The 15294-nt window shown below is 44.5% G+C and overlaps 1 protein-coding gene across 3 annotated transcripts in view; it reads right to left on the bottom strand.

Moving 5' to 3' along the window:
* Window positions 1-10038: 10038 nt before the first annotated feature.
* SV2B (synaptic vesicle glycoprotein 2B) overlaps window positions 10039-15294 on the bottom strand; it is a 65240-nt gene continuing 59984 nt past the window's right edge. For all 3 annotated transcript variants that reach the window (XM_063169891.1, XM_063169892.1, XM_063169890.1), the window contains exon 13: window positions 10039-15026. In XM_063169891.1, coding sequence (XP_063025961.1) covers window positions 14843-15026 — 184 coding nt within the window. In that variant the 3' untranslated portion in view covers window positions 10039-14842. The remainder of the gene's footprint in view (window positions 15027-15294) is intronic.

Raw genomic sequence — 15294 nt, 5'->3', positions numbered from 1 at the left:
GCTGTTGAAGGAATTTATGCCTTGAAAGAGCTCCATTGGAGCACAGCTCCTCTGCCTAGCAGTACACTCACCATGAGCTCAGCAGAGGTGACTCTGCACCATTTCCCTTGTTCACAATATCTGCTGAGATGTTTATATTTGGCTCTGCCTGTGTGTGAAACCCCTCCCCAGCCAGGACCCTGCAAAGAGCCTTGCTGCAAAGCATCGGTGGAGCTCCAAACTGGTGAAGATGAGTGGTGAGACAGGAGGCACAACCTCCACAGGAGGGAAATGATGACAACACAGCTTGTGAAGAGCAGCAGACGCCACCCTGCTCACCCAGAGCTTGCCAAAGAGCTGGTTTGTTTGAGTTCCCTCCACTGCCTTTTTCCACGTACGTGATTGCTCATGCACACAAAGCCAATGAGTGGCTGCACGGGGATAAACACACACATGCTCCGACCCAACCACACTCTGCTCCTTCTGCCAGCTGGAAAAGGAGGGCTGGAGTGTTTCTTGTTTTCCCTCTTTCTTACCCCCACAGAAAAGTCTGGGATACCAAACAACAACCTGTACAGAGAAGATAGAGCGGTTTAAAATGTCCAAAAATACCTGAAACAATCTCATTGCTTTGCCCAGGAGGAGCTGCTATTTCACTTCGATGCCTGCTGAAGTGGATGTCTCCCTTAGTCTCAGCAGTGATTTTCGTTCCTTAATTAATCAATTACACATGTAACTGTGGTCCATTAGCAAGGCAGATGACTGTCTTCAGATGCTGATTACTGGTTTCGGAAGAGCCCAAAAATATTTCAGTAGGATGAATAAATTTCCTCTATGAGGTTTTAATGGGACCATTTAGCTTTTTTTTCTTTTTTTAAAAAACAAGAACTGAAATGGGTGTAATAAACCAACTCCACCTACATGATGCACAGGGGAAAAACAACAGGCCCCAGTTTTAGACCCTGTCTGCACTTAATTGTACTTGGAAGAGTATATAATGGAGGACTAATGGTACCTATGTGTTTAGCTCACTTAGCAGTGCAGAGGGGATGATTTCCTATACACAGTATAGCACTTTGATTGGCTGTTTTATAAGATAATGATCAGGACACATACATTAGTAATAGACTGCCATGGCTAGTATGTCCTGAGTTATAAACCCCAGCTGGCCATGGTCATAATTATTAATAATAACAGTAATCTGCATTTCTAAATCATATCTGACCCCAAGAGCTACTGTTTATATAATATACACATTGCAGTAAGTCTAAGTTCATAATTGTATAAATATAGGGGTATTATTTCAGTATGGGGACACATTTTCAAAGAAGAAAGGATTCAGTTCTTAGAGTAACTCAGTAACACAAAATTACAGCCAGGATTTCAGTACTTAATTTTATGACATCTTCCCATAGTATGCACATTGTGCCTGTTCATTTCATTAATCCCGTATTGACAAGAAGAGCTCAGGACTTTGATTTTAAATCTCATCTGAGAGTCTGAAAGCCTCTCCTCTCTAGCAGCTGCCTGCCCCTGGGTCACTGCTACTATTATATGATGATTTATATTTACATATTCTGCTTGGAGGTTGCATTGTATTTTCTTGCTCCTGTTTTTCTTCCTGACACTGAGGATAAAAACAGCAATCAACATGGGACATCAGCAAGGCCTCACAGCTGGCCCCATCCCCATTACCTTCAGCCTTTCCTAATGTTTCACTGATTATTTTCCAAAACGAGAGGCTTAAGCTGTGAAATTCCTGAAAAATTAGTTCTGAGCTCAAGCGCTAAAAATACACATTTCATGTAATGCTGGAAAGGAGACAGGGTGATCCCCACTCTATGTTTGCCAAAGCATCTCTGAAATCCAAATAAATTAAACTTCTTATTCAATCAGTGTTGCCAAGTGGATGGGTACAAGCAGCTCCAGTGGTGAGCAAGTAAATTGGCTGTATTCTGGGATTTGTTCTGGTAGGCTTTTTACTTGGAAGGGAAGCATCACAGCCTTTTATTCCTGCTGGGCCAGTGTCCTCCATCCCCCCTGGACACATCTGCAGAACTCCTGGTGCTGTCCAAAGCTTTGGAGTCAACTGGGCTTTGACTCCTTTTTCCTTTAAGGATATTTAGATTCGACTCAGGAGTCAGAAGTCAGGAATACATGGATAAAACATCCCCAAAGCTGGGATAAAGGCAGTAAGGAGCAATTTGCATTGTAAAGAAGTTTTATAAGTATGCAGCCTATTAATAACTGCCTCCACTTGTGACAAATGTCACTGGGCTGATTTGAGCTGCTTTGGAGGCGGCACAGATACAATTATCCATCACCCCGGAAGATGCTCTCCAGAAATTATTCACATTTGAAGGGTGTTGGGATGGGGATTTCTTTTCTTTTGTTTACCTGATGAGCAATTTCAACCCAAAGGTCCTGCTTTTTAAAGGTTTCAGACTCAGGGTTACTTCTGCAGGGCATTTACATCTCCCCAACCCATCAGCTCTGTTGTGCTTTGTGTTGCACAATGTTGAAAGCAAAACATGAAAAGAATTAGAAATCAGTGGAGAAGATTTGGGCATTTGGGCAGCTGTGATGGCCAAGGAAAAGGTTGCTGTGGCACCTGGAAAGACAGGAGTCTGTGAGCCTTCTTCAGAGAAAAGTTTTGCAATTACCTGGCCCTCATCATAGTTTGACACTTCTGAGCTGTCTTCTACAGAAGAAGGGCTCTGACTGAACCCAAGGCATTTGGAGGAGAAAACAAACTCCCACACAGGCAGAAAAATTGCTGTAATTCACCTGGTGAAGTCACTCTCAGCAAAAAGCCCATGAAACAGATCCCATTACCCTGTCCTTGAGTTGGGAACAAGGGGATCAGAACTGGTCACATCTCTGGATGTGGCTGTATGTGGGAGCTGTCAGTCCTCAACACTGCATGAATCACGAAAGTCAGGCAGCAAAAATCAGCAGTGAACATTTCAGCTCCCTCCATCTGTCCCTGCAGATGCACTGCAGAGCTCCATCTCCTGCCACCTCCCAGGGCCCGACTCTGCTCATCCCCAGTCCCATCCTGCAGCACGCTGGGGTCTTGCTGGAATCAATGAACTTGGTTCTTTGCAGGAATTGGCTTCCAAACAAGATGTTGTGCCAAGTGACCTCACACCCATCCCAGTCCAAGCTTGGACCTTAGGCCAAGGGAATGGTTTTGTGCCCAGGGACAATGGCACCAGTTCCTCACTGACACCCAGCCCTCCGCACCTCTCAGCAGGTCAAGAGACAGCAATGGCACAGTTCCCATCACCTTCACATTTCTGTTTTGTTACCTCCAGTACAAATATCAGTTACACTGTCTGACAAGGAGAAAATGAAATTGCAAAGTGTTAGGCTGCAGGTATTTAGGCCAATGATTGGGGCTGTCTTTAAAACACTGTAATGACACCATCCTGGAGGGATAAGAGAGAGATGGGGTATTGTGTGCATTCCTACACTTTGAATTTAAATTAAAATTCGCTGTGATTTAAGATGTTATCTCCTTTGAAGGTCTATACTTTCCTTGGAGAGAATAATTATTCTCAGCTAATAATATGAGTTGCTAGGCTAGTGATTAGTATATTTGCAACAGGGTAAATTTGCTTCTTATTGATGAAGACTCAGGTGTGTTATTTACTGTCTGATAATTTCAATCTGGAATTAATCTTTGGCTTTGAAGGACACCTATTCTTGAAAGCTCATCATCCCCTTGCCCTGCTTTTGCTTATGTCTTCAGTTTTGAAGGTACATTTTTCTTCATGATTTGCAGAAGTCATTACCAAATGCTTGGAAGTCCACCAGGCAGGTTACCTAGATAATTTCTTTTATGAATAGTAATAACAACATCAATAAATAAAGCTAAATCACGCCCAGAGGAAAACAAAGTAGTCAATTGTGAGTTGTGCTTGCAAAGATTGGTAGTAAGAAGGTAGCAAGGACATAAAATAAGCAGGCAGCATTATCCCCCATGTCCCATTTTGAAACCAAATTAATCAGGCCACCATCCAAGGACTTCACTCATAAATGTGATGCCACACAACACATTCTTGTTACAGAGTCAAAGGGGAACACAAGAAATAATAGCTCAGGGCTATGACCACTGAGTAGTTCAGGACAGAAAATTTTAGTGCTTTATTCCTTAATGAGCACAAGGGCAGACATCAAACTAGACCAGGATCCCTAGGTGCAAACAGAAAGATGGAGATTGTCCTCCACACTGCTTTAGTGCCTTGTGCAGTTATTCAAGAGCCCATTGAGAGCAGGGTCACTGCACTGGAAATGTCTGTGGGACAAATATTTCACCTCGTGCTCATTCCTTGTCATGCAGGAGGAAGCCCTGGCTGAGTAATGCTCAGCCCTCACTCACCCCTGCCATTATCTCACAGACTGGGGGAACTCATTCCCAATGATTATGTTGCTGATAAGGGAATTCCCAGGACTACAGTGGCTGAACACATTGGATTTACATAATTGTTGAATTTGCAGGCAACCCCAACAAAGGAAGCGATGAGAATCTTGACTCTGTGTTTCAGAAGGCTGATTTATTGTTTTATTATATATATTATATTAAAAGAAAATTATATATTAAAATTTACTAAAATAATAGAGAAAGGATTTCATCAGAAGGCAGGCTAAGAATAGAATGGAAGGATAATAAAATCTTGTGACTGACTAGAGTCCAAGACAGCTGGACTGTGATTGGGCATTAATTACAAACAACAACATGAGACCAATCAAAGATGCACCTGTTGCATTCCACAGCAGCAGATAATCATTGTTCACGTTTTGTTCCTGAGGCCTCTCAGATTCTCAGGAGAAAACATCCTGATGAAAGGATTTTTTCATAAAATATGTCTGTTACACATAATCTTGCTTAAAAATCAGCATTTCATTTGCATCATGTCACCAGATTCCAACTGCATCAAGCAAGGGAGGGTGCCTGGGGAAGTCACACCTGAAGAGAAAAAAGAAAGCCCAGAGAGAAAAGGAGACAGAAGGTGATTTCCCCAGATTTTTCTGTGCTGTGAGACACCTCAGAGATCTAGTTCAGGAAGTCTTCTCCTCCTAAAGTGAGAAGGAGCTGTCAGCTTTCCGGTGAGCCACACCACCACCCCAATTTTCATTCAGAGAACTTGCCATCCACCCCTCCTCGAGCCTGGGGCTTGCACACACAGCAGAGACCCGGGCTGAGTCCTTTGCACCCTGACCAGTGTGGTACTGGGAGAGGACTGGATGGGGCTTTAAACAGCCTACTCTTGTGGGAGGTACCCCTGTTATCATGAGATAATGGTCAGAAAAGGGTTTGGGTTTGAATTTGGCGCATTTTTTGGGTTGGATTTTAACATTCCCCTGCTTAGTTTTCCCATCTAGATTTCCTCTTCTTTATGAAATCCTGTCTCTAAAGCCTATCAAGGCAATATTTCCTCCCCAGTGGACACTGGAATGTTGCAATAATCATGTTCATGATTTAGGGATACACTTCAGCCTTGAACTCTTCTGTGGTTGATGTGGCCTTCACCCAGGGCTACCTCTTTTTTTCTCTTTAACAAGATTTTCTTCACACAAGTTTTATACTGAACCTTGACCTGAGGAGACAGGGAAAATGGTTATTTGGGAGCAAATGTGTCGCATTTACAAGGAAAAGCTGCTTTAAGTGACCTGGAGGAAGGGCATTCTGCAGTACCAGATATAAATGTCAGCAAGGACATGGCATAATAATGGCACTCAAACCCAAAACCTCAGAAAATCTGTCTGAGAAAGTCTCTCAAGCCCCTAAAGTCAGGGTCATCCCACACAGAGCAAGAGATGTGTCCCAGAGACCCACACAAAGGTGACACTATTCCTGTCCTCTTCCAGGTGGGATGCAAAAGGGGACAGAGTAACTTAGCAGGGTCCCACAGCTGTGCCAAGCCAGGGCTGCTCAGAACTCCTTATGGCCTCTTTGGATAGGGTCAAAAGAGGGCTGTAAATAGTTGTTCTGAAATATTTATAGGCCTAAGGGCTCAGTATGAGGCTGGTTCCTTCAGAGCAGTTTGTTGTTCAGGGGTCTAAGGGAAGGAACAGGGTTCCTGGGAAGATTTCAAAGCCCTTATCCTGAATAAGAAAGGATGAAAGAGGTGAGTTTATAATTCTGAGATGTGTTTTGAAGGGCTGAGCACAATATTCTTTTCCCATTCTGAAGCAGGCGATTTCAAGGCTAAGAAAGGGAGAAAGGACTCCCTCTGGAGAAATCTTACAAACTTCTTCTGAAACCCCAGGACAGGAGTGGATCCTGCTCCTGTGCTGCCCATGGCTCCACTGCTGGACAGCATGCAGCCCTGGGAAGTCACAAACTCCCTGGAGTGTGCCTTTGCTGTGCCAGGGTAACAAAATCAAGGAGTGAAGCCACTCGAGATCTGGTTTTGGTTTCCTTGCTATTAGCTCTGCTTGTATTCAATGAGTAGCTCTTTTGTTCATTTTCTACAGAGAAGGAAAAACTTTGCAGGGAATTCTAAACTTGTGGTTCTCAGAGGGAAAACATCAACACAAAATCCACACAAAATGGTGGACCTCAGCTGTATCCAGATGTGGTGGGAGTGAGCTCCTAAGGCTGGGGTAAAGCCCTGCTTGAGAGGATCACAAGCCTCAGGCTGGGCTCTGTGGGCTCTGGAGGCTGTGGGCAGGACAACTGCAATGTTGATTTTACTTGGTTAATTCCCAGCAGGATCAGAATTCTGATCTGAGTCATCCATATAGGGAAAGCATCAAGGGTTTGTGGCCTCAGGCTGTTTTTTGAGGTGATAAGCAAAGCACTTAGAAATACCTGTGTTGTCCCCTGCCTTACATTCCTCACACAGAGATGTGGGAGGGGTTCACCAAACCCCTCTGTGGCGAGAATTCTCCTTTTCACAGCCCAAATTTTAACTGCAGAAAATTCTGCCTTCTGGAGAAGGAGGAACTTAGGAGACAATGTTGGTGACACCTTGTCATGATCAGCTGGGCTGGAGACCTTGTGCACAAAGCCCATCCCTGCAGCATCTCAGCAGGCTGCCCCAGGAGGCACCACTGCTGCAGCCCTGCAGGTAAAGCACTGCCCAGGCCACAGCTTTTCTCCCCTACCTGCAGTCTCTCCACATTACTACAAGGAATCTACATCTCCCCTGGAGAACACTCAGGATGTGCAGGCTGAGAAAGCTTGAAAACCATTGCACCAGCCCACTGAAGCAGAAATCCTTATTTTCTCCCCCATAATTACATTTGCTTTGCTTCAGCTTTGCAAAACTTGCGTTCCAAGAGCCTTGGCATTAGTCAGAGCTGTTTGTTCCCTAAACTTTTGAGAAACTGCTTTTTTCTGTTACCTGCTTTTCCCTGTTTTCGCTGAGGGTCAGAGCCCTGTGAGCTGTGGCTGATGGCAGCACCTTGTCTGTCTGATGGGGGTCCTGGGCACAGCCTCCAGCAGTCACTGGTGAGCAGAGACCAGGCAATGTCGTGGGCAACTGCTGCCATCTCCTGGTCTTCCAATCCCCCAAAAAGCTCGGGCATCATCCGTACGGTCAAGTGCAATAATTTAGTTTTACATATAAGTGCATACGTGTGCATATATGCGTATGCACATATATGTATATAAACATACATATATGCATATGTATATATGCACACATATTTTTGTAGGTGAAAAAAGAAGTAACAATAAATTTAAATTTGACTTTTATTATTTTCAAATAGTACTATGTGGGTTAGTGCAGTAATAAGTCTGTACACTTAAAATGTTAAAAATTGTATATAATCCCCCTAACTGTTTGCATTGGCCACGGTAGCTGAAGGTTCTGCAGCTAATTCTCCTTGCTCACTGAGAATGGTAAAAAAATATTTTAATAGGATTTTTTCTGGTTTATAGTCACCTCCTCACAAAAAAAAAAAAAAAAAACAAAAAAAAAAAAAAAAAAAAAACAAAAAAAAAAAAAAAAAAACCAGAAAAAAAACCCACAAAACAAAACAAAACAAAACAACTTGTTTGATAAGGACAGACTCACTCAGTATCAGACCCAAAATCATTCCATGGTTTGTGCATTGGCTGGCTGCTCAGTTTCCAGCAATTGCTGCCCCAAGCTGGCAAAAACAAGACTCCATTTCCCTTCCACAAGGACCTGGCCAAGTTTTGCCCATCCCTTGTCTTTTCAACAAATTTGAACTCAAATTGCCAAGTTTGGTCTCTATTTTTAAAGTCCCCAAATTAGGATCTGAGATACAGGAGCACTGATTTGCCATCTTACCATAACCTGACTCAAATCACATTTCTAATATGAAATCACTTCACCATTCAGAATCATCACTCAGACCTATTTCTGGATTTATTCTGTGGCTGCTAGGAATGCCATCATCCCCAGCCTTCTTCCTCCACCAGGTAACCTTCTGTGACAGCTTGGATGAACCTGCACATCCAGGGAATCTGGGTCATTTCTTAGTAGCAACGAGAATCTGTGCCAGAAAATCCACATGATGATGGTCAGGGCAGGAACATCAATGTGGAAAAGCAGGAACACAGATTTGCAAAGGTTTTCTTACCAACCAGCCCATCCTATGTGATCCTGCTTTTAAATTCCCTCTGCCCTACTTTAAAATTAGTCAGGGGTTTTTCTGCACTGTTTTTGTCAGCAGCCCTCTCTGAACACTCAAATATGGGATTTTTCTGCTTACTGAGACTTCAGCCTTATGCAGAATGTCAACCAGCCTGGAGTAAGAACAACTCAAAAAACACCTGCAAGGCTTTCAGTGCAAATCTCTGACCTTTATCTAAGAACTCACTTTGTAGAAAATCCTTTCTGATGGTGTTAGCTGATGCAGGTTTTCCTTCAGGCTGAACACACAGAAGGGCTTAGGGGGGGTTGACTCCATAGCTCTGAACTCTGCAGCTGGACAGGAGCATTGCAAAATTCACAGCTGGCAGCTCCCACCTGAGAGCAGTCCTTAGTGATTCCCACCTGATGCCAGCCCTTAGTGATTCCCACCTGATGCCAGTCCTTACCTGTTCCTACCTGAGAGCAGTCCTTAGTGATTCCCACCTGATGCCAGCCCTTACTGATTCCCACCTGAGACCAGCCCTTACCTGTTCCTACCTGAGAGCAGTCCTCAGTGATTCCCACCTGATGCCAGCCCTTACCAACCCCATTCTGCTGCTGGCTCTGAATCACCCAGTGAAACCCCAGCCCAGACAGGTCCAATGGGACCCAGCCGAACCCAAGCTGAAGGAAAATTCTGGTTCCATCCCCTGATGATGGAAATACCTTCATTATTCTTTATTAAATTTCCAATCTCTCTGGCACTTTATTTCTCATTTTAATATTACCTTTAGCATGTTGCAGTGGATGTGATGAGAGGACGAATCCCTGACTTACCCAACAACTTTTCAGCACTTAAATTTCTTAACATCAAGCCAGAGCTGACTCAAATCAAAACCCTTCAGTGGGCCTAGGACAAGTGAGATTACTGCATTTAATGTTTTGCATAAAGAAACTCTTGCATAAGCCCATAGTCTGGCAGCCAGCCTCCACTGCTTGTGCCAGGAGCTCTTTCCCTGTGCAGTTGCTGCTGTCTGTATCATTGCTCTGAGAGCATGGCCTGGACAGTCAGATGGATACAAAGAGCTGCAAACAGAAAGAAGGAGCTCACATCCCCAGAAATGCATCTGAGAAGGGAATTTACTGTGGTCAAAGGGTGTGCCAAGCCTCAAAAGCATTGCTTCTTCTTTGGGGAGGCATTCCTGTCACAAAGCATAGTTTGGCTTTTTGGTCTTGCACAGCATTTGAAGATACTTTGTGCTTCCTCCTATCAGAAAATGTCTCAGGGTAAAGATTTTCTCGTGTCCTGTGTTTGGTAGTGCATGGTGTGAAAGGATTGTGATAGAAGGCAGACTTAATTGAGTTGGGATTGTATGAAAGGAGGAGGATGAACAAGTAGCAAACATCAAAGAAAGCCCCTACAGTGTCAGGGTACAAAGTTACCCAGTAGAGCCCTTGTGAAAAGGCTCAAAATGTTCATTAAACACAAACACTACAAGAGCCATTCTTTTTCTTCCAGCCTTTTAATGTGACAGAGAGAACAAAAACAAATCCATTGGAACAGCTGCAATTTCCAGTGATGACCAGACACAGATCAAATAAAAAAAAATAAAAGAAGGTTTAAAATGAAGAAAAAGAACCAAGGGACTGGAATTGGCTATTTCACACACAGAGCTGACAGAACATGTAAATGAAACTTTCCATTAAAGCACGACACCAGGTGTTATTTACAGTGGAACTTGCAGTGTGTGTACATTTATACAGCACTAGCATCACATACAGCAAAGAAATTAATTTCATTTTGTTTCCTTCAGAGTTCCCAGGCTTGATTCTTCCTAAAAGCAGCATTTGCTAATATAAGGGTGAGAAACTGAGGGAGAAACTTAATGCAAAATAAAATACATAGGGCTCAAATCTACAAAATAAACCTAAAAATACCCTCTCAGGTTTTGTGACTCCTTTGGAAAGTCAAAGGACATGAGCAGGGAATATAAAAGGACTCCTTAAGAGCATCAGAGAATACTCTGCTGTTGGAGGTCTCAAAGCAGGACCTGGAAGGGACCTGGAATCTGCAGATGGATGCAGATGAGCTGATGCTCAGCTCCATGCAGTCCTGCTCTGTGCCCTTGTGTGAAGGCAGCCTTGGGGCTGGACCACTCCCAGGCTTGGGGAGCATCCCTCAGTGCCCCTCCAGCATCACTGAAGGACTTCAGGATGCCTGAGCACTTCCCAGAGTGCAGAACCTCTGCCACTGGATGTGGGTTTTCCAAGACTGACCCTCCTCATGATCCAAAAGATCCCATACACCACCATTTGTGAGTCCCACAGCATTTCAAGGAATTTCAGAGTGATGTTGATATGGGCAAGGAGGGGCTCACCCCACTCAGCACAAGCTGCAGCCACCACCTCTGGGATGTAGCAGAGCCAAAGGCAGCAACAGGAGCTGTCCTCCACAGCTGGAGTAAATAAATCACAATACCACAACCTGGTAAATCAACAGGGAACACAAGGAGGCAGAACTCTTGTTGTAACACCACTGGTCTTTAATAATAATATCAACAGTGCTTGGTGTTCCTATAAAAGCAGCGTCTGCATGCTCAGAAATTCAGCAGTGGATCTCTCCCAGCTGAAATCACAAAGCCACAGCAGGCCAGTTTGGGTTCCCTAAAATCACCTTCCCCACGCCACAGTGTCTCTGGCTAAGTGGCTGTCCTGCTGTGCCACACCGCATGAGGAGATCCAGCTATCCTCTAGAAGAGATCTTTGGGATTTAAGGCAAGCCCCCTGCCTTGGTCCTTGCTCTGTGTCCCTGCTGCAGTGAAGTTCACAAATCCATGGAGATGGTGCTGTGCAGAGACCATCAGGGGAGCTGTGGTCAGCAGGTTTCTGTGTGGATGGTCCAGTGTATCCCAGACAGAGACAGTCACTGTGACAGATGTGGGCAGGGAACTGAGGGAGATGTGCTGGCCCTTGAACAGCAGGGGCAAGGCTGATTTTACAGCAGAAATTAAGCTGAGCCATCAGAGGAGGTGCCTGAGGAGAAATCTTCCCTTGCCTGAGGCTCAAGGATCCATGACTGAGGCTAAGCCTAGCAGATGGCCAAGGCCTGAAACTGAGCCCAAAACAAACCCCAGCCCGTGAAGAGGAGGCTGCACCCAGCTGCTGTTCTGCCCTGGAGAGAGCAGTGTGACACCTACACTGATTTACACCATGACAAAGACAGCAAATAAGCACATTGGGAATATTGCCTGAGCCTGTCCCCACTGAACTGGGTGGGATATGCCAGCCCAGGTGTCACAAATGCAATGCCTGAGCTGGAGCTGCTGCCCCGGATCTGTCTGTCCCTGAAGGAGCAGGACTCTCCAGGACAAGCCATCTCCAGGCTCCCACACATTCCCTCTGCCTTTCAGCTGAGAACCATGGCAATCCATTCAGTCCAACCCTAGGTGTGTCTCTGCTATGTGATGGGAGCTCTCCTCAGCTTTTCCTTTCTTCCTTCTTTGCTCACTGTTGTCCTTTATCTCAGGACAACAATCCTTTATCTCTGTGTGTTTGCTCTCTCCTGTTGGTCACAAACTCCCAGGGGTAGGAGCCTTGTCCCAACACATCCAATATCCCTTTAGCACTTAAGTGACTGACCCATGGATTTTAGAATTTCCAGGTGACACTGACAATGAGATCCCATTACTCTTTACCTCGTCCCAGCTGGTCTGTGGGGTAAGGTTTAGCAGCCTGTGAAAGAGCCATTTTGTAAGGAGGAAGGGTTTCTAATATTGGATAATATTTCCTAATATTACCTTGCCATTTCTATCTCCTCATGATTTCAATTTCTTCCTTCTCTGGAAATGAACAGGGAAGTTTTGCAAAATAAATGATTTCATTAATGCCACTGCAAAATGTCAAGGAAGAACACAAACAGGTTTGCTTTGAGCTTTGGGTGACATGTAAATAGGAATGTTATGCAAAGTAAATATTTAGACAAATAGGTTCTAGTTTCTCAGAGCTGCACAAATGAATAATCCAGAAAATGAAACAAAATTTCTCCCCCTCTGTCCAGTTGCAATGTGGCAATTGGCCAGCACAGCCCAACAAAATGGATGAAGCCTAAAGGTCATGGTGACCTTTTGTATTAAAATACATATTTAAACTGTTTCTCATCATGCAAAAGGACCGGATATTCTTAGAGAAAAACACCCACATTCTGGGCTGTGATTCTGAACAGAAGCTATGAACTGCTGCCGAAGGACATAATTACATTCACTCCTACCTTAGAGAAGGAACCTTGCTGTTTTGAAGACAAATAAAATAAATAATAATAAAAAAAGCCTAAGCTACCCATAAAATGAAGAAATGATGCATAATAAGCTCAGTTATTATGTGAGCTTGTGATTTCATCAACTTCATAAACCTCAGAATAAAGGTCAAAACTCTCAAGCAGCCCATTGTAGCCTAGCTGATCCACGAGTGCTTATCCCTGATTGACACAATGATAAAAGTGATGCTCATTAGAGGCCTTTGCCTCATTGGCAAGGATTTGCTGCTTGTGATCTGACCCTGCTGTGTCCTTCAGCAGCGCCACGCTGAGTCCCACAGCTGCAGCCTGGGCTAAGTGCAAGGGGCTGTGCCTGTGCAGCCAAAGGCAGTACTGTGAGACATCACTCCTGCAGGATCTCAGCCTAGCCTACCTTGGTTTTCTTCCAAAAAAAAAAAAATTGCCAAAAAAACAAAAAAAACCCAAAATCCGACAAAGATCCAACAAAAAGTAAATGAGATCACCAGCAAAAGTACAAAAGAACTTTTTTTGTGTCACAGAATATCCTGGTTTGACAAATTAGCTGCACTATGTGGCGGTTTCAGATCAATTCTGGTCTGTTGCTGTGCTTGTTGCAAAGGGTATAATTAGTGTTATCTCATCCATTGTGAGCACTGGTGTGTTATTGAGCAGGGTGCTTTTCCTTCTGGTTTCCCAGGAAAACACACCCCAAAATACACAACTCAATTTGCCTCTAGGTGCAACAGGACTTAAGTGGTATTATAAAAAGGGCACACAAATTTCAGAAATGTTCTCCACAGGATATCAAGCTAAACTGTGCCACTTAATGGGGAATTTAATGTTCTGTACAGTGAAAGCTTGCTGTGTGCATTCCCTGTGTAACAAGTTAAATGGCTTTAAGTAACTGTGCTTACAGTGTTTCAATGAGACCCAAGTATATTAGAAAATCAAGCATCATATTCTTCAAATAATATGGCTAAAATGCTGGTAAATTCACAGTTACCATTCTCTAGGTATTAGGCAAAAATCCCCTATTTACGCTGGATAATATGTACACATTTGGTTTTTGGAATGCTCCAATATCATATCAATTTCTCCTCTGTGAAAGCTGTAAGGAAAAAACCCTCTTAATCATTATAGAAATATATATTCCCAGCCACTAAGACATTTAAATATTTGGTATCTTGATGTAAAGAGCAAAGTGTCACTGAGTTGGTCGTGACTCCTGATAAACTTGAATTACTGGGATTTGGTTTTGGTGCCACTGTTAAAATCCTCTAAAGGGTGCAGAAATTAGAAATCCTAAATTTTAATAGCTGATCACTTCAATGGGTGTATGTAAGTTTGCAAGGAGGTGTAAATACACACATATATGTATATATATATATAATTGTTTAGATATTTCTCTTCCACAGCAAGAAAGTGTCTAGTAATTCCCTGTGCCCAAGTGAAGACAGTAAAGGGCTTTGAAGTTCTGAGTCTTCTGAGACAGCTGAGCACCCGCCCTCACATCCTCGAGGATTCAGGACTCTCACTCTTCCAGGGTGGAGTGGTAATCCCAAAATCAAAACAGCTGGGGCCAGTGGGCACATCTGCCACTGTTAGCCCTATGGCTGGAGCTCACCTGGAGCAGGTGTGTTACCTGCCCTGCCTGGATGCTCTGTGTGCCTGAGCACAGCTGGATGGCTGGGCAGGGCAGGAGGGTCGGGTCTGTCCTCCTGTCTGTCCTCCACGTGGGCACGGAGCTGCTGTCTGCCTCTGGCGTCCTTGCAGGGGGATGGACAGGGACAGGGGGGGCTCCCAAGCTCTGCAAGGGGTGTGTGGGGGCTGCATGCACCAGTCGTGGCTGTAACAAGGTCAGGAACGATGGTTTTGTTTAAATCCCTGCGGGTTGTTCTTGGTTCTTCTTCCCCTTGCTTTGAGGTGCCGACAGAACAGCACAGAATGAACGTTTTGGGTTTTCCAGACATGGCTCTTTTTTGTTCTTCTCCTACACCTGCCCCCACCCCCCGCAAGCCCCCACGGCCTCTGTTGCTCACATCAGGACCTGTTCTCGAGTCTCTGGCAGGCGCAGAGCCAGCAGGCCACCCCCAACCAGGGCGGAGGAGGCCAGGAGGATGGGAACCACCTTGGTTATCCCTACGAAGGAGGAGAAGATGGAGTTCCCCAGGATGGCACCAAACTTGCAAAGCCCGTTGAGGATGCCAAAGGCTGTTGCCCTGTGGGGAGGAAAAGCAGAAAGCAATGGTTGGGAGGCAGGTTCTGGCACAGCTACAGAAGGTTTGGATGGGTATTTTTGTGAATGCTCTTATGCTTCCCAGGCTATGCTTCTAGCAAGTAAAACTGGGTGGAATAAATCAGTAGATAAATAGATGCAGCTGTTTTGTGTGTCTGTGTGAATGGGGAGAATGTCTGTGTGCACTCATTTCTCCTTTTCATCCTACCTTCTCCCTAGCTCTAGAATGGCCCACTCTGTCAGCCTCTGCC

This window comes from Melospiza melodia, chromosome 15 (genome assembly GCF_035770615.1).
Source record: "Melospiza melodia melodia isolate bMelMel2 chromosome 15, bMelMel2.pri, whole genome shotgun sequence".
Lineage (NCBI taxonomy): Eukaryota > Metazoa > Chordata > Aves > Passeriformes > Passerellidae > Melospiza > Melospiza melodia.
This window is presented reverse-complemented; position numbering and strand designations above follow the sequence as displayed.